At 40.6% G+C, this 20,016-nt stretch overlaps 1 protein-coding gene across 11 annotated transcripts in view; it reads right to left on the bottom strand.

Moving 5' to 3' along the window:
- The window catches only part of cadpsa (Ca2+-dependent activator protein for secretion a), a 166,735-nt gene that overhangs the window by 95,689 nt on the left and 51,030 nt on the right, over window positions 1-20,016 (bottom strand). For all 11 annotated transcript variants that reach the window (XM_041946624.1, XM_041946652.1, XM_041946616.1 and 8 more), the window contains exons 4-6: window positions 13,611-13,691; window positions 13,274-13,510; window positions 6,835-6,956 (exon numbers count right to left, since the gene is read on the bottom strand). In XM_041946624.1, the coding sequence (XP_041802558.1) occupies window positions 6,835-6,956; window positions 13,274-13,510; window positions 13,611-13,691 (440 nt within the window). The remainder of the gene's footprint in view (window positions 1-6,834; window positions 6,957-13,273; window positions 13,511-13,610; window positions 13,692-20,016) is intronic.

The following is a 20,016-nucleotide window of genomic DNA, read 5'->3' as shown; positions in this document are numbered from 1 at the left end:
GCACAGTGTGGGACAAACTGTGAAATACTATCTATCATTGTATCCATTATCACTCAAATCAATCTGCGCTATTAATACTCCTGACCACCAGAGGGCAGCAATGTTCCTACCTGAAAGCTATTTGGTAACATTTTGGTTATACAGTAGGATTTGGTAGAAGAAAACCCACCAGATGCTGGATGTACATGTTAGCCTAGCTTTGTTGCAGTAGGTAATAAATAATTAGATTTGATAAACCCAAGTTTCTTCCATTTTTGAAACATTGCAATGACTCTGATGAAGAGCAAGCCCAGATCACCTGAATTGTCACACCACTGGATGGTCGAGTATCTTTAGATCATTAACCGGAAAATCTGGAGAATAGGCTGTGTTTGTCTGTTGTTCTCTGCAGTTTTCTGCTATTTTCATGGAGGACAAAAGTTACGAGAAATGAACCAATTTAAATTCAAACAACTGCAATTTTCTGTGAAAGGGCCGGCTGACTGATCCCTGTGAATGCCTACAACATGCTTAAGGTGGTCCAAAAGGATGAAATGATCGACTGTGCAGAAGGCAGCTGAGAGAACTAAAATAATTAAAATGGTGTCATTTCCTGAATCTAAAGACAAGAACAAATCATCTGTCACCCTCAGGAGAACAGACTCTGCACTGTGTGTGCATCCTAAAACCAGACTGAATTAGTCTAGGAAGGAGATGAGTTGACAGAAAACTACTTTTTCAAGAATTTTTTATATGAAGGAGAGCTTACAGATTCGTTAATCATCATTACGATCAGATGGATATAAATTACAGTTTTGAATGAGGTTTAAAGCATGACCAGAGAGCTACTAATTATTGACAAAATATGAGCCCCAACAGTGTCCTTAAGTAGTGTGATGGAATACTGTCTAAGGGACATGTACTAAGATTCATATGTGAGATAATATCTGTTATCTTAGGAGAGAGAAATTGGGTCCAAGTTGGTAAGGACTGAGGGCCATAAGATTAACTCTGAGAATATATGGTGTCAATGTTGCTGATAACAAATCTTAGGGAATATTCACAGGTTTCTGGTGTTGCTTCACAACATTTTGTGTCTACTGTTTAGACACTTGAAGTTTATCTTTTTCGATTTACACTCCTTTCATTCCTTTCTGCCTAGCCACAAAAGTTTTGTTTTATATGGTGCAAGTGTAATTGAATTTTGAAACCAGATCTCCTGTGCTCAGAGCAGCGTGAGGAACATTAATGAGAGCAGAAAACAAGGTGAGAGGCTGCTTGGCAGTAAGAGGGGTAATAGACCTGGAATAATTTCTTGACAGACTGTACAAGTCTAAGAGGGGAGATGGAAAACAGAATGTGCCAATGATAAGACAAACTGACATAATTTATCTGGACACTGGGGACCGGAGTGTCAAAGGTTATGTATGTGACTAGGACCCATGACTGAAACCATAGCCAGGCCTCCACCAAGGCCACTGAGCCATGGTGAGTAAATAAATTAGCATTTTGGAGGACACCTGAGAAAAAGAGTTAATTTCCCCAGGTTGAGAAATAAAAAGTCTAATTTTTGGGTCAAAATAAAATACTTTAAAATAAAGTACTTGTTGGACAGTGATCTAACATTTAAAAGCACCATTTTTGTGAAAGGTGCTGCCTGGGGAACGGTTTTCCTGTGACTGGATGCAATACAGATCGGATTACATGTGTTGGCAACAGAGGAATGACTGTACTGACGGGAAGAAGGACTGGCATTGTTTCTACTAGTTATTTGTTCTGGTATACTGGCATGTGTATGGTGAGTGGAGCTTGAAGAACACAGCCCAGATCCTTTGGTGACATAACCCCTGTGTCTCTCTGTAAAGGTTCAGTATAACGCAGGGGTGGGGAACGTCTGACCTCCTGGCTGGATGCTAATGTGTCTGAGTTAGTTCAATGATGAAAAGGACAATCTTGAGCATCATTACAGCTTGAAACATGTGTAACTGGATAAGCTGTAAGGAGAAATGTGCTTGGACAAAGTTTATGTTCTTTGGTGGAGTTTGAATGTCCAACAGGCAGCTTTCACAAGACCACATTCTGACAGTGTTGTGCAGGCAAGTTTTATGGTGAGTGATCTAATACCTAAGTAGCTGAAACCTCATTCAGAAGGACAGTTTGTGAGGGAGAGCTGTGTTGCTGCTGGAGGGCTGCAAGCACCACTAACAAAAGAGGTAACACTGTGCATTTTCCTACTCTGCAGGAACAGAAAAGCCTGCTCTGACATCTGAATATGCTGCTGAGTGTGAAAACTCCTTCAGGCTTTTGGTGAGATGTTTCAGGACATGAAAAGTAGACAGAGGGAACTGAGCATATTTGCTATGCTGTCCAATGTTGAACCAGCTGATGTGCCTGCCAACCTGCAACATAAACTGATCGCTCAGCTGCAAAGCAATGACGAGCTTAAAGCTAAGTATAACAACATCTCTCCCCATTCTGATGAGACATACACTAGAGTTTGCATCTGTTTACTACTGAACACTTAAGCCTGACTGACCCAAACCGGAAAAAACAGCTGCAAGTAGCGTTGTCATCACCATCATCATCATTACTACATTCTGAAATCAGACGCCTTATCAAAAAGAAGCAGTTCCAGCCATCGCATTAGAAATAACTGTGATTTATGCATTCAATTATCTAGTACGGCCTTGAATAATATCATTAGAATTTAAAAGGCCTTGATAGAGAAAGGTTCCCCACCCCTGGCATAAAGTATGAAGCTACTTAGCTAGCCATCATGCTAAGCAGAATTGAAGCCTGGAGGCCATGCTGTAATTGTTTTTAGAAATCAATTTCTTGTTAAACACATATTCTATTTTGTCATCTCAGCATTGTCTCTGTTTTCTCATGTGGTCATGAGATAATTCTCAAACGATCTCAACACAACAAGCTTTGCTGTCTCATACCTGACATAACCCAAACTGTCTTCTGCTAAATGCGAAATAAAATCACACGCTGTCTTGCCGATCATTACGGATTCTAATGTGGTAATCGTTTGTACATTAGCAGACAGAAGGCAGTCACTGCCAATTATGTTGCCACTCACATTTGCCATGAGCAGATAACAGTTATTATAATACTGTAGCCTCCTGAAAAAAATGTCCCTCTAATGTTCCCACAGGGACTGATTAGACAGATTAACAGTTTACAGTAGCCGTCAGTGAGTTGACAAAATCGCTGCAATATTCTTGCAATATTCCTATAGAGACTAATAATATGCCTTCACCTGTCATCTGTCTGCTTAATACAGAGACAAACAGTACAGAGCACTACTGTATGTTTATTGTTTATAATTTTGTTGATTATTACCCATCAGGATGATTTTTATCTAATGGTCATGAGAACACTGTTTGGGTTCTATCAAGATCACAAAATAATTTTGAGGAGGAAATCCTGACATGTTTCTGAGGTCCAGTTTATCGTTCATGAGGTGCAGAAATTCTGAGAGATTATGTACATTTTTGTTCAAAATAAAACAACATAGCATGCCATAGTAAAACTAATTTTACATTTCTGTACCACCCCATTTCCAATAAATTGTGACGCTGTGTAAAACATTAATAAAAACAGAAGGTTATCATTTGTAAATGAACTGTTTACTGATGGCAGTTTAACAAAGTGTTCCTGAGCCCATGTAGTAACATCCTTCCATCCTAATCATGTGATCTCAAAGTGGTGAACCTCGCTCCATCCTCACTGTGAACCACTGAGTCTTTCCAGGATGCTCCTTTCATACCCAATCATGATACCATCACCTGTTACCAATCAACCTGTTTACCTGTGGAATGTCCAAACAGGTGTTTTTGGAGCGTTCCACAACTTTCCCAGTCTTTTGTTGCTCCTGTCCCAACTAGTTTGAAACATGTAGCTGCATCAAATACAGAACAAGCAGATAATTGCAAAAATCAATGAAGCTGATGAGTTCAAACTTTAAATATATTGTCTTTGAACTGCTTTTTTTTTAATTGAGTAGGTGTCAAAAAGGATCAGCAGCTTGGCACATTCTGTTTTACAGAGTGTCCCAACTTTTTTGGGTTCAGGGTTGTAGTTGGCATGAATTCCTTTCAAATGTCAGTCTTTTACCTCACTGGCTCTACTTAATGTTGTGCCTCCAAATTGTAATTGTGCCCTTAACTTTAGCTAGTCTGGCTCTCAAGCTTTCCAGAGACACCAAATATGACATGCTGAATTTCATTGGAAAAATATGTAGTATTTTCCATCTGATGCACAGTAACAGTTTTGTTTTGCATTAGAATAAGTCACATATGTGCAAGTTCCAGAGGTAGATATACAGCATACTGTATGGGACAGATGTACAGTAGAAGTGAGTGAGTCAGTTTCACCGTGGAGACCAAAGATTAGTATCACCAATTCACTTTCTGACCAAATGTGAAATATGGTCACAGTCTCCCCTTCTGTTGATGAGTGTTGAATAGTGAGCAGAAAAGTGTTTCTGCAGAACATTATGATGTCACAGTGAAATTGACCTTTGACCTTTTGGATATAAAACGTTATCATTTCATCATTTTATTCTTTGAGACATTTGTATGAATGTTGTCATAATGAACATATGAATTCTTTAGTTACAGTCAAAAATGTGTTTTGTGAGGTCACAGTGTCCAAATCTGATCAGGCTGTATGAAGCTTTTTAGAAGGCCTGTAAATGCATTTTCCCCTTATGAAATATTTGGCTGAACTTTGCTGCATTTCAGTGTTTCAAATGAGGTGTTTCTCCAAATTACTGTAAAGCCCCTGAATTCCCACAAAGCTGCAGCGGTTATTACGCAGTCCTCATATCTGCCAGAATACAAAGCCAGGCTAGAATTTTGTGAAGTGTCTGCAGGATTAAAACAGGCCAGTTGACAGACATGAGCAGTGTTTCCAGCTAGGATCTGTGGTCTCTGTGTCGGCCATTTTCCCATCACACACTCCTACTGTACTAATATAACAGCTTGAACTATTAAGCAGTAACAAACAAGACTTAATCCAGAAAACACAGCAAGTGTAAGTCATGAGACAATGAATGAGTTGCTACCATAAAGAAGTGTGAACTGTGGTATTACATATGACATTGAAGCATTGTCACTGGTGCTTAACTATGCAAATAATAATGTTAATGATGAATAGGACATCTTTTGTTACCTTGGTGAATCATGAGTGGAAAACACTCTTTCTTACTAACAGTACTGTATATTTACAAACATATACTTACACAAAAATATTTAGTCCAAATCATGATAATAAATGATGAAAGAATGTTTTCTTCTTTCAAATTAGCAGGCAATATGCTCTTCTTCCATTTGTCTTCTGTGTTTTTGCTGTTACAACTTCCCGATACGGACACTGCCAGGTGCCATCTTGTCTCCAGTCACTCTGTGGAGTCTCACCTTTCAAAGGGCACCTCACTTGACCAATCATGATCTGCCATATGAAACCTAGCCACCAGAGAAGCCAATAACTGTCTGAGTTGAGGAGGAGGGCCTCCTTCATTCTTCTGTGTGAAGATGGTGCCAATCTCAGCTTCCAATAGCCAATGAAATTCTGAACATGGCGATATGCCACTTCAGTGGGCTATTTGCAGCTCCAGAAACAAATAGGGATATTACACACAATTGGAAGTGATAAATATAGTATATGTAGTATTATACTCAAAATATAGTTATAGATACCTTAAATGTCAATATAGATGGGCAAGATGTAGATAAATACATAGTAAATGGCCTTTTTTTTTCAGTGGTAATGGTATGAGTTTTTATTAAACTTGGACTAGGGTAAGGCTTCATGCTGTGGTTCCATTGTATTTTACAGCTTTTTTTTGCAAAAAAAATATTCACCTATCCAATACACACCCAATGAGTTTTTATTGGATGGGTGATTTGGTAACAAATAAATCAATATGAAAATCGTTAAGACTTTTTATTTTCTCTGCTTTTTTTGAAGTACACAATGTGCTTGAACATAGCCATGTTGCCAACTTGCAAAATATATTCAATGATGTGTGTCTTTTCTTAAAGTTTGTCATGTCCAAGAAATCTTGTTAGGTTATGTTTTAGTTTTTGTCCTGTGTCCATGTTGTCTTGTGACTTCCTGTTTTATTGTGAAACCTAACTCTCCTCTTGTTTCAGGCCCTTGACTTCCTGGTGTCTTCACGCCTGTCTGATTGTCTACCCCGCCCTGATTGTTTCCACCTCTTCCCTGTTACCTCATGTGTATATATTGTCTGCGTTTCCCTTTGTCCTGCCAGTTCGTCTTGTCTCGTGCAGTCTGAACTTGTGCTAGTCCATGCCACGTTGTGTATTGAGGTTTTGTATTCTTTTGATATTCTTTTGTCTTGTTTTTTGCCATGGCCTTGCCTTGTGTTATATTGATGCCTTACCTTTTTCCTTGTCACAGTTGTCTTCCTCAAAAGAGTGGTTTTGGTTGCAGTTTTTTCCTCCTTGAGAGCGATCCTTGTTTATTAGTATAGTTTGATTTTCCTCTGTAAGAGTGACTTTGATTTGATACTTTGTCATTAAAGATTGTTTATTTGAACTTTGTCACCTGAATCGTGCATTTGGGTTCAAGTCCTAGTTCGGTTGTGACAAAGTTATGCCAGAGTCACAGGCAAACAAGAAACGACTGGTGCAATGTACACCTCACTGAGTAAGGAACTCTGCATGGATGTGGCACATATACTTGGCCCCTCTACATAAAACTATGGGGCCTGATTTTGAAAAATCCTGGCTGTGTGTGAAGGCTTTGTGTCATAAGCCCACCAAAGAACAAGTGGCAGGGGATTTGCTTTGCAGTGTGTGTATGTGTGTGCGCTGTACATACGTTGGTTTCGAGGCCTCAGCCTGGTCCGTCTGCAGTTTATGTCCTCCCTCCACCTCCATGGTGCAGTAAACAATCCTGTTTGGAGCCAGTGACTTCAAACCCTGTACCTCCATGATCACCACCTGCAACACACACACACACACACACACAGATGTTTCATACACAAAAAGATCAGTGGGATAAGGGAGTAGTTCACGTAGCCATTGTCTAACTGTAGGAACATTATAAGATATGCCAATGACTGTATTATGTGTGACTGTACTGAAAGACTAAGTCTGGATTTGGAGGGGACAGACTGAAGCTTTACCCTGCTGAGATCAAACAGTGTATTTACAAGCTCAACCAAACTATTTACCGGATGGTGGCATTATCGGATAACTTCGATGTTTTCTAACTGAAAAGGGGTAAAAAGGAAGAAGAGATTTCACTTTTTCTGTGTATTTGTTCTCTCTCTCTTTGTTTTGGAATTTCAACATGAACAACAAGCTTATGAATGAAAACACCCGTGTGTGAAAACCCTGCTTGAAAACACTGATTTTAATTCAGTATCAAGCTCAAGTTCTTTACTGTCATATGCAGAACAGTTACAACGCAGTAGGTGGTTGGTGGAAATAGAAATCCAACAACTTGTTCCTTTACTTACACTTTTGATTATTTTCCATAAAATAGCAAACCTGAAATATCATAGAAGTTTTCTCTTACATATATTTGACACATTTTTTGCTTGTGTTGTTCTTGGGTCTGAATGAAAATACTTGGAATCAACTGAGCCTGACCCATGTGTCAACCTTTAATAAGGGGATGAAGATGGTGATGAAGTCACAGGGCATCTTGAATCTCCTGAATTTGTGAGAAACTATTTAAACTATGGTGTTGTAAATGTAGAATGACAAATAATTCTGCAGAGGATCCGGGCCTATTTACCCCAGATTTTGAGACTTAATTTGGGGAAGAAACACGTTAAAATATCCACAAAAGCTACATTTTTTGCATTGTATATTAGTTTGAAGACCAGAAGTAAAGAAAACAGATGGTCCAATATTTATGCTGTCACAAAACAATTGTGGAGAGCAAGCAAGGACAGAGTGATGAGTATAACCACTGTTTTCAGCCTCCAGAGCAATCATTTCTTTAAATCTGAGCCTGAAGATGTGGAGATCGGCAGTCCCTCCTCCTCCTCTCCTGTTTTTGCTCCCATGTTTTTCCCTCCCGCGTGTCTCCTGTTTGTCTCTCCCTTGTCTATCTAGTGAGTGGCATCGCTCTTCTTTATCTCCTCTGTCTGGACTCCCTGTGGAGACTTTGGATCATCCATCTCCACCCATTGGCCTCATCTGGACCTGTTCTGCTGCTAACCCTGAAGACTCAGATCAGGAGCTTCTGGGACTGTGCACCATTGACATCTGTTCATCTTGGGAACTCTCTCTGTTGGTTTTGCTGAACATTGATTAAAACATAACTTTACTCACGTCTGCCTCCTCTGTCAGAATCTGGCGTGAGAGTCTGTTAAACCTCGTAATTCATAACAAAAGAAGGATTTTATTTGTTTGCTACCTTCAAAGCTCCTGATCCCAGTTTTGGAAGTAGCCCATGCTGTGCAAGCTGAGAACAGAGTAAAGTCCACTGTGGGAACAGTGGGAATACATTTTTTTAACTGACTGATGAAAAACCTTTGAAAATCTCAACCTGCTCACTTTCAGATCTTGTAGATTGATTAACACTTCATACTGTCTCAGTAGTTTTGTCATTTGTAAACTTCCATATATTCATCCAGTGGGGTGTAGGATGGTTTTATGTTGATATGTGAAGTAGAGATTTGTCTACGCATATGGAAGCTGAAGCCCATCTTGAGTAAATGTTTACTGAGCCTGGCTAGACCCCAATAAGAGAAGAACAAATTGTGGGCAGGTGCTACCAGTCTGAAGAAAACATACATTGTGCAAAAGATAGAATTTCTCCCACCTCACCCACATTGTATGTTTTATACTACAGAAGAGATGGAAAAGTGCCCCTTTTATCTGAGCAGGGAGGCAGTGAAATAATGATGTGTCTGCTGGGACTGTTGTGCATCATGGGTCCTTGTGGAGGATAAACACCCACAGAAGGTGGACACAGATACCGGACAGGTGATTTATCATGTGAATAGTAAGAAGAAACTCCATTCGTCTTCTCCTTTGCAACATAGAAATGGACATACCTGTCAACCAATTAAGGGTAGGTTCAAAAAGTCTGTCAGTCAGTAGAAATCCTTGGAGACATTTCCTCTCATTAGCAAGTCCAGACACTAATCCTGAGAATCCATCCATGGTTCGTGGGGGAAAATGCTGTAAAGTGGATTCATGCGAGAGTAGCTGGGCTGATTTCAATCAAAGAAAGAGCTTTATGTGCCAATTTATTCCAGGCAACAAGAACACAACACTTTATGTCTAAACCTTTCAGCTCCCCTGCACCAACTTAATAGCCAGTGCCTTGATTAAGGGCCTTTGTGTTACCTAATTGTGTGTAGAAGTGTGTTATGTGTAACACATTTCTATAGAAGTAAAAATAGCAGAAATGTGTGACTCTTTGAAGCTGTCAGGAGGGCATGTTGTTTGTGAAATGTCAGTCCATGGAGTCTGTGCAGCACATCCATCAGGGTAAAGTGTTCCTACTTCCTATCTAATTATATATATATATATACACACACACATATGTGTGTGTAGATATATATATATATATATAAGAAGAAGTTGAACTTTACTAATAGTTGTTTTAGGTAAGCCAGAAAAAAGTGTATTACAGTAGTCACACCTAGATGAGAGTGAAAGCTGAGTGTTTCAGCATCAGCCATGGAAAGAATGGGACAAATCTTGGCAATGTTTCATACGTGGAAATATGCAGTCTTTGCAATATTGTTGATATATCCTTCAAATGAGGGATAGAGATTAAACAGGACACCAAGATTTCTAATACAAGGGCTTTGTGAAATTGTGAAACTAGTTTTGCTCAGAGGGAGAACATAGAATTTATCTCTTATCTGCTTTGGACCAAGAACTAGCATTTAGTTTTCTTAGCATTGAGATGGCAGAAGTTAGATAATACCCATCATTTGATTCCTTATATGCATTTTTCCAGTTCCGCCAGCTGATGACAGGTGAGTATCATCTGCATAGAAAAGGGAACTGAGTTTGCAACAATTGATTAATGTACCAACAGGCAACATGTAAATAGAAAAAGAATAGGACTGAACACAGATCCCTGTGAAACACCACAACTGACCTTTTCGTGGTCTGATGAACAGTTGTTGTATAAAACAAAGTGAGATCTGTAAGATAAATATGATTTAAACCATAAGAGAGCAGTACCAGTGAGACCAGAACAACTTTCCAGGCCGTGTAATAGAATGTGGTGATCAATCAAATTGAAAGCTGCGCTGAGATCTATAAACACCAAAATTTAAACTGAGCTAGAGTCTAAAGCAAATAGCAAATAGCTTACCACGAAGTGGTTTCTGTGCTGTGACATTTCCTAAAACCAGATTAAGTTCATACAGGTTGTTGGATGAAAGGTGATCTATGACTTACTGAATCATAGATTAAGGAGGAGTTTATGATGGTATGACAGTACCAGTTTAGAAAGTGTATTCTAGCGCCAGATTTTCTGTTCAGATTCGCTCTGTCCAGGGTGGGCAGTGAGAGAGTGGAGGATATAATTTTTTTGATTTCAGGTGCTACATGTAGGGGGTGGTTTACAAGTGAGCTTAGTGACAGTGTCAAAGGTTTTTTTAAAAAATTATTATTCTTATTTTATATCAGGCCAGAGAAACAAGCCATTCTAGCAGCACAAAGAGCATTTTTATATTCGTGCAAGCAAAAAGTTTCTTGCTCGATTGTTCTCTATTAAGTTTTCCACAATTTTGTTTTAGAGACAAGGTGTCTCGATTTTACCAGGGGGACTGATTCTGTCTACAGGGGGCTACTGAATCGAACACTGTGGTAGTGGGGTGTGGTTTGGGCTCAGCTGCAGGGAAGACATGAGGGAGGGGCTCGTGGGTGCAGTGCAAGGGGTTTAACTGACCCGGGACATACATGCTGGAGTAAAGGAGCACAGTTGTCCTGCTTTTTATGATGTTTTTGATTTGAATGGCAGAGGTAATTTTATCATGTCATGAATATGCAGCGATTTAGTAGAAAGTGATCTAATGTTAATAAAACCAATATTTAACACTTAGCAATGGCAGAGGTTAAAGACAAGGGAGGTTGATGCTATTGTGGTTTCTAAAATTGTAGCTCTTGTATTTAGCACCCCAGTTTTCACTAATTATGACAGGGATATAGCTGCAGGTGTAGAGTAGATGCTTATTCATACTGTGGGGACCACTGGCGTAAATTAGTAACGACGGGCCCCAGTGCAGGCTTTCATAATGGGCCCTTGAACTCCTCAGTTAAGAAGCAAATACACACACACATACATACACTTGACACATGATGAGAGCCAACCCACCTGCCTGACCAACAATATATATGATAATCAACACCTGCACCCAATCCCACCTGCAAATCACCAACTTTATGCATTATAGCAGCATGAATATCAGCACAGCTGTCAGGATCACTCTGTGATCCAACAGGCTGATCCTGCTGTTTCTCCCCCACACACAGTAATGGGAAGGTGTGAATTTGATATGTTCAAATTGTTACCAATGTGCTCTTGATTGCTGAACAACGGCCAAACATCAGAGATACAGATCTCGCCATTTCTTCCTCATTCTCTCCCTCTTTTCCCTTCATATCGTAACAGTGGATTTAAACAGAACATCGGTCCACATGCGGATGTTACCCAGCAATCATCATTGCATCTGTATATGACATGAACGCCAGAGAAAATAAGATTTTTTCTTCACAGTTATTATGGTATATGTAGAATAAGCCAATAATTTTGTTTTACTTTGCTTGCTACACAGGTTTTTTTCAATAATGATACTGACACCATGACAGGGGTGGGTGTGCACATTTGAGGATGTATACCAACTGACCTCTTACTGGTAAAGGTTGGGTTGGGAGATAGTGAATGTGAGAACTGCTTTGAAGCATTTTCACCACAGCTCTGCTAAAGGCCCACTTGCTATCAGTTGGGGCCCATGATACGTCCCTGGTAGGGATGTTCTGGGACTTTGCTGCTTTCGTTTGGGGTCTCGTCAATTAAAGGAGTGGGTGTGTTCAAAATCAAGGTAAGGTTGTTAGGGTAATGCTGGGACGTGCTTCAGTAAGGGTTAAAAGCTATATAGTTGATCAAATTTAACCAGTTTCTTGGTCCCTTTCCAGTTTGGGTGTAATCTATCACCTTTACACAGGTCATGCTAAGTCCAGAAAGAGTCGAAATGTCTGCTGTTTTGCGACCACTGATGGAGGCTAAAAAACACAGCTGAAGTGTTCAGACCTCGCGCTGGAGCTTCACTGATCACCTGGACAGTCAGTCATTTGTTCCTGCATCGGGTGGTACTCTACTCCCAGAAAGGCAGTAGGTTATGGCATTGGGAAGATCCACAAATCTGATTAATGGAGTCACCTAGAACCAAAACTTTGGGGTTATTACAGTTTCCGATGCTCCTGTATACAGAGAGTTTGGGTGGGAGCTGGTGATTTGTAATGGCAACGCTTGCTGTGTTAGCCGTATTAGCTGGAGGAAGTGGATTCATGGTAAGACAGTTGTGTGAAAAAGCGGGTGTCGGCCATAGTGGAGGCGTTACCGTGTGCATGAGTGGCATTATCTCTGGGACTAAAACTACACATGGACACTGAGGCTGATAGTCGGGGGATGTTTACTAACGGGAGAGCAATCATGGGAGGGAGAAGCTGGGCGAATGGTGCCTCTTGGATGATACCGTAATTCGTTTGGCCTTGAGTGAGAGAAAATGGAGAACCTGGGTCATCACTGACCTTAACCTGAGGGGCAAATTAGTTGAAGAGCAGACGAGAGTTTTCTTCTCCATGGGGATCATGAAGAGGAGAAAGCTTTCTCCTGCCACACCGTTGCTCAGATGGAGCAACGAGCAGTTGCAGCAATTGCAGCAGCAAATTTGTTGTCTGTTACTACAGTATTTTGTAGGTAGTCAGGTTGAGCAGCAGTGTAGACCTGAGTGAAATCGCTATGTCATTTACGGCTGTCAGAAACATTTGCTCAGCACATATCACTGAAAACGTTTAAAATCCAGATGAATGGTGACATTAGAAGTGCATCTTAAAAATGGGATTTAAGACTGGCTAAAAAGTCAATTTATGGCAGCGGTTTGGACAGGCGACCTTCATGCACAGTACTCTTCCAGACCACGTGAATAAACACATGATGATTGTTAATGCCAGCCATCTTCTCTCACTCATATCCTTTATCCTTACAGTGTTTTATGCATTCTGGTAAAATACTTAAATCAGCATCATTCATAAAGTCATCTCAGTCCACCAACCTCCAGGGTGAAGGACAGCACCACATCAGATTTGGACAGCGTGTTCTCGTCCTCCTGGCCCATGTCCATGATGGAGGTGTTGTGGCCTCGTTTCAGCTTCTGCAGCTTGAACTCTCCTCCCTTGGACACTGGCATGCTCTCCAGGTTGGCCATCAGCAGGTTGACCGAGGATCGCAGCTCCTCGATGTACATGGCCTCCATCTCTCTAGATGCAAACCTGGGAAACCTTCCACCGTGCTGACCAATACAGGAAGGCAAGCAATCAATTAATGGGCATGATGCACTGAACCTTATCAGAACAATAGCCCTGTTAAGTGCATCCATCCATGTTCCTTACCCGAGCGATCTGGTCTGCCATTTGCAGTCGTCCATCCAGCTCTCTTCTGATCTGAGCTGCCTGCTCATCTGGGTTGTCCAGCTGGGAAAACAAAGACAAACACACAAACAGAATCACACCAATGTGTGTTTACTACAATGAAAATAATGGCAAAAACTGAACTTAATAAGTAAACGTGTCTTTACGCTGTGCCAAAATTGGACTACTGGCACATCTCTGACTAAAAATTTAACCAAAGCCAAAATTGTCCATGTTTACAATTATTGAGAACAATAAAAAAACACAGGACAGTGCATCATCATCCATCATTCAGCCGCTGCTGTGGGAATACTGGCAGCCTTTTGTTCCAATTCAAGTGCTGTCTTTATTAACATATTTTGTATTAGCTAAATATATTTTGAAGAAATGACTCATCCTGCAAACATTTTTTATTAACCAATCAACTAAGCACTCACAAATTACACCATCAACATTTTTTGCAAAAACATATGCATCACCGCCCATCACTGCTGAGAGGACCTAAAAGAAACACACCCGTCGTCAGTGTCACTGATCGATGACATGCATCAGCATCAGAGAACAAACAAACTCAACCCTGCAGAACACAAACTTTACCAGTCTGGGGTCTGCACCAACCTATTTCCTTTACCAACTTAATTCTAGCTGCCAGTGGCTGCAGGGAATTGATACAAGAATACATTTGGGAGTCTTGTGATGCCCATCACATATCAATCAAACTGATCAAATACAGAACCTGGTGATTCTATTCAATTAGCTGAGCATTAAAATGTTTTTGCTTTTTGTTATTGTTTTCAGATATTCTGTGCAATTATGCAATTTTTCCAGGAGCTTTCAGGATTTGGCTGGAAAGTTTGTTGTTTTTTTCAAAACTACACAAAGAAATCTGTATTCATACTTCTACTTCATGTTCATCTACACAGTATATGGACTTTGTCCTTATCTGTCTCAAGTAAAATGCTGGTTGTCAGGAGGAAGACAGGTGAGATGGAAAGTTTATAAGTCAACATTTGTCACTTCCTGTCTGATTAGGTTTTCCCACCAATGACCACACTGATACAAGTCCAATATCATTTGGACAGGCAGGATGGATTTACTGTTCAGCAGCTCACGTTAAATGTGAGTTCAAAGCATTTACTGTTTATTAGGTGTGTTAAAAGCCTTCTGTAGTAAAGTGTTAATTTATGATTTTTTTTTCTCATTCAAGCCCACTTGCCCACAAGAATGCCCTCTGGTGGATATTATTGCTACCATCTGTCAATACTGTTCTTTTCCAGCTGGCCAAAGGCAGCCTTGCTGCTTGCAGAGGCCAGTGCTACAGTGGAGGAATCAATGTGATGGCCATGTGGAATTCACCAGCCGCTCTACCCTCCGACTGCAGGGCGTCTCTGCCATCTGCAGACGAGCTCAAAGATGTGTTTCTGCCCTAAGTGACGTCACACGCACACAAATGTGTGCACACAACACAGCAAGATACCTGTGGTGTAGGTTAGCAGTTGTATATTCACAGTACTGCCCTTTGTCATATGACAGTAGAATGAATATCTTATAAAAAAGCAATATGAATAAGCCCTCATGCTGTGGGAAATAAACAGCATTTATCTCTATTTTCTGATGTTTCATGGACAAAATAACTGATTGAGAAACTATTCAGCAGAGTAAATGATAAGGAAAAAAATGATAGTTGCAGACCCAGTCACACTAGACTAAACTAAAAAAGACTAAAAATCTCTGTGAAATGAGATTGGGATTAGGTTTTAATTTGCTGTGGGTTTGTCACCACCAGGGTTAGGGTTATAGGGTTAGGGGCTCACCCTTTTTAATATAAAACATTGATTTGTTTAGGTTTAAGGCTGGGGACAGATTGTGGCCATGGTTAAAACAAAGCAATGTTTAATGTTAGAAGAAGAAGGGATGCGAGCAGAAGTCTGTGGTGTGAAAGTTACTTTGTACACTCAACTACCCAACCTGACGTCCTGCTAAGAGGCTTGGCAGCAGTATGACAAGATCACGGTACATCCACAGTCATGATTCACATGATCACAGGATCTTACTGGTAGGGAACACATAAACACAGGTCGTTTTAGATGTTTGATCAAACAGCTGCTGTAGTTTTTCTGCTGAGGAAAATCTACAAAATATACTGTATGTGATGGTGCCAGTTTGGGAAAAAGCAAACATGAAAGGGTTCATTTAAGAACAGAATCAGGGATTGGTGGTTTAATAAACTCCTTCTTAGATAAAACCAGTATGCACTCTCAGGTTGACATGGTGTAGAATGCTGCTGCAGCTCTTGGAATAAGGCCAATCATTGGACAAACAAAATATACTGTCTTTAAACCAAATTAGACTGGAATTGGGTTCCCCCTGGCCATTGTCAGTGCAATAGGCTGCTGCCCTCCCCCTGCTTCCTATAAACTGTGTTTCCAAGGAATGCCTCATGTCTTCACAGGGGGCAGATGGTAGAGGAAGCGTGGGCAGACAGGGATGCTTGGAGCAGGGAGATGAAACAGGCTGCTGCAGGGGGAAGCTGGGAACTGTTTTAACTGACGGACGAGGAGGCAAACTCTCATTAACCTCATTAAACCTGGGCAAAAATATTCATATACTTACATATATATCCTGATCTCCATTGAAATTATGGGATTTACAGTTCAAGCTAAATGATCAAATGATTAGTTTCATTCATGATTTGTCACTACGCTGGTGATAAACCACCATTTTTATTTTGTTTTCACAAGCATTACAGAACATTTCTCCTCCACAGTACAGCGAACAGACCTGTTCCTTTGTGTGCAGCATAAGCAGTGCTCACTCCTGGCAGACCCCTTACATTAAAACTGGGTCAACATCTGCATTGCTGCAGCAGCAATGCAGATGGAAAGTCATCGACAAACAGCAGGATTTGGGCTTGATTTTTTGTAGTACAGATTGTTTGAAAACACGCTAAAATCAATGTGGCATGTTCAATGTGAAAGGTGTCACAGAGAAATATCTGCCCATCTGTCTGAGGGTCATAAACCCCGCCCACCTCCATGTCAGTGGACGGAACAGCAGTCAAACTAAAAAAATCAAAGAACACATCATATTCATTTTTCTCAAAGATGGGTTCGGTCAGTGTAGGTGGTGCTTATTTTGCTGACGTACATCCAAGTGTTAATTTTTCCGTTAAGTTTGGTTTTAAATAGTTATTTCATGCTATAGAAAGGAGGTGTAACTTCATGATTGACAGCTAACCCTAGAATGGAATTGAGTTGGACCGGTGTACGAGTGGACCCTCAGTACCACAGCTCCATCCCCCAATCACTACTGTAGAGACATTAAAAGCACTCCAACAGTGAACCAATGGGGGGGGGGGCAGTGCTACTGTTAATATAGAACTGTCCACACAACATGATATGGACATATTTAGTGCTTTCTGGGTAGTGGATTCAGTTCAAATAATGCAGGGGGAAACACATCATCAGAGTAGACTTCTGTATCATAGCTCCTGATGCTGTATGGAAAACCATTTGCAATGAGTCATCATGGCTTGAATGGTGATCAGCAGATCAGTGTAAGTATTCAGACCCCGACTGAAAACTTAGTGGCCTTCCATGCCAATGCCCATCTCAGTTTTTAAGGACAGCTGACTCTCGACAGATTTATAATTGTACCATTTACATTTAATTTCTTTATGACTGACCTTACTGGACTCCTAAGCTCATCTGTTGCCTTGGAAATTGTCTTGTATCCTTTCCCTGATTGGTACTTTTCTTCAAGGAATCTACTTTTCAGCTGTGGTGTAGCGACAGACAGGCAGGTACAGGAGGCTGATGGGATTGTTCTCGCACTGTGTCTCTCTCACTCTCTCTCAAATCCTCTCTCTCTGTCTCTTTCTCAGCCTCTCACCCTACACCCATCTGTCCTTGCCATTGATTTTCTCCCACTGTCTGCATTAACATCTTGCCAGAACACCCACCCCTGCTGTTACCACTGACTGAGGAACACGTTTGAATTACTGATGTCTCCCAGGCATGCAGGGCACACACACACACACACAAAAACACACACACACACCTCCATGTGCTGCACAGAATATGTTTAGCAAAAAGTGTGCAGAGAAATAGTGAATGCACCCTCATATTGTTCATCTCTTCCTCTGGTATCCGTAGAGAAAGCGACATGCACACATCACACTGAAGACAGTGAGCCTGGTGTCAAATGGAAGTCATCTGACACCACATTTTGTTCTCACAGAGTTAAAAAATACTGATTCATTGCCAATCTCAGCCTCCATTGACCAACCTGAGTGTTCACTTGTCTCTCTGGCAGGCTGTCCTTTACTAAAATAATGAATGAATTGATGCAAACACTCTCTGATTTGCTGTCTGCTTTGTTGTGAGTTCCTCACTTGCAGTAGCTTTGGTTTGGTCATGCATTTGACATTTGACTCTTACGTTTAGGGCATCTTCACAGATTTGTTGGAAGTTAAGTTTTGTTCAAACAGATTTGTGTGCAGACAGTGGACATGCTCTCTTCAGTATATGCTACAATAGAGGGTCTGCAAATGCAGACACGTTCCACACATCTGCATCGCTTAACAACAACAGTGTGTGTGACTGCTTACCGAGAATAGGACCAACACATGAAACAGGCAGCTTCACCAGTTTGCTTTTCTAGCACATGCACAGTAGCCATGCTTGTGGTGAGTATAGTCTGATCAGTCACAAATTTAGGGGGACAAGCAGAAGCAACTACAGGAAAGGGACAGATAAAATCATGTGAAGTATAACAGGCTGTTATTTTGTCTCATGTTGTGGTGGAGTGTTCTAGTAACGTAACTTACAACCTGACTAGTTTCTCACACTTCATGTGTGTCAGTTGTCATACTGCACAATAAACAAATCAGTCAGTTACAAAGAACACAACAACGTCTACTTCCTCTCTGATGATGACTGCACTGTTATTGTCTAAACACCACCATGGTGGAAACTCACGAAGCAGTGCTCGGTAGAACATGTTTAAGTCCCTGCAGTTCCTGGGATGATTCAATGAAAAAGGGCATACATAGTACATACATAACACCTGCTATTTTCCCCAATAAAGTCTGAGATCGGTTAGGCAGCATGAAGCTCACATTGTACAGCCACCCATCTTGAGACTGTTTGGGTTTAGTCAGCTGTGTTAGTTTGTTAGTCAGTTTCTAAGTAGTTGATTTTGAGAACCACTTCCTTGAAAGGAGTAAATGTTCATCTCTTCATGTTTTAGACTTTTGTATGTTTCGCTGACCTGCTGTGTACTGACAGAAACACTGTAACATAGATTGCACTAGAAATTAATTGGACTTAATTACAACACTGTCTCTACTTGTAATTTGTAACAGATTACATCATTCACATAACATACATACATATCAAAGAACCTCCCTGTGAAAGATATATTAGCTATTAATATAGCTGTTATACATTAGCTAATTTTTAGTGAATTATAACTGAAGTATTGGACCCATAAAATAAACTGTTACCAAAGTTGCTACAATAATGTCCAATGGCTTAAGTGGCTGCACTTTGGGAACAGGATTGGCTTTACTCCTGATGGTGGTCCCAAGTGAGGTGTAGTGAACCCATCCACAGAACATTAAGCTCCCCGCTGAGTCTTGATCAGCAGGGAACAAAAAGGGATTGCCTGCCAAACAACAGAGCAGTTTATTCTGCCATCCCTCATGTAACGTTATATATATATATATATATATATATATAAATATGTTCCCTTGAATTCTAGCAGGTTATGTTTTTATTGACTGAGCTCAGCTCCTCTGCCACTCTTAAATACTTATAGAGAGAAATAGAGACTTTCTGTTCAAGCATCGACTTCTAAATGACTCATTGGAGGACACTCTGATCATGAAAGGAGGGACCACTGCTAACAGCAGTTTACTCCTCTGTAAGTTGAGTGTGACCTAAGGTGTCAGCAGACAGAAATTGCTTGGATGATTTGGTAATGGAAGACTTAGGCTTAGCCAGGCTAAGGTGAGCTTCTTTTCCTTCTCAGTGCACCCTTTACAAGCAGGTGCAATGCTCAGACTGTCCTCCCAAGAAAAACGCCAGCATCAGTCGTTTCAGTAAGTCTGCATCTTCAAGTGACAAAACCCTTTAGGGCCATTTTCCATATGTTTACTGTTTGCTGTTGTAAACATGTGTTTACTATTGTAACCATGACAACAAAGGTCCGTAACTTACCCTGACATATTTTGTAATTTTCTGAAAGAAAATCTAGAAATCACACCAACTTTGTGTAATGACTGGTCAGGTGTGTGTAGGAGTGTGAATGTAGGCAAGGTTTCAGCTCCTCTCTCACTCTTCTTTCATTCTTCTCTCAATTACTTCTGTCACTTTTCAGCTAAGAG

This window comes from Chelmon rostratus, chromosome 2, assembly GCF_017976325.1.
Source record: "Chelmon rostratus isolate fCheRos1 chromosome 2, fCheRos1.pri, whole genome shotgun sequence".
In the NCBI taxonomy this organism is placed as follows: Eukaryota; Metazoa; Chordata; class Actinopteri; order Chaetodontiformes; family Chaetodontidae; genus Chelmon; species Chelmon rostratus.
This window is presented reverse-complemented; position numbering and strand designations above follow the sequence as displayed.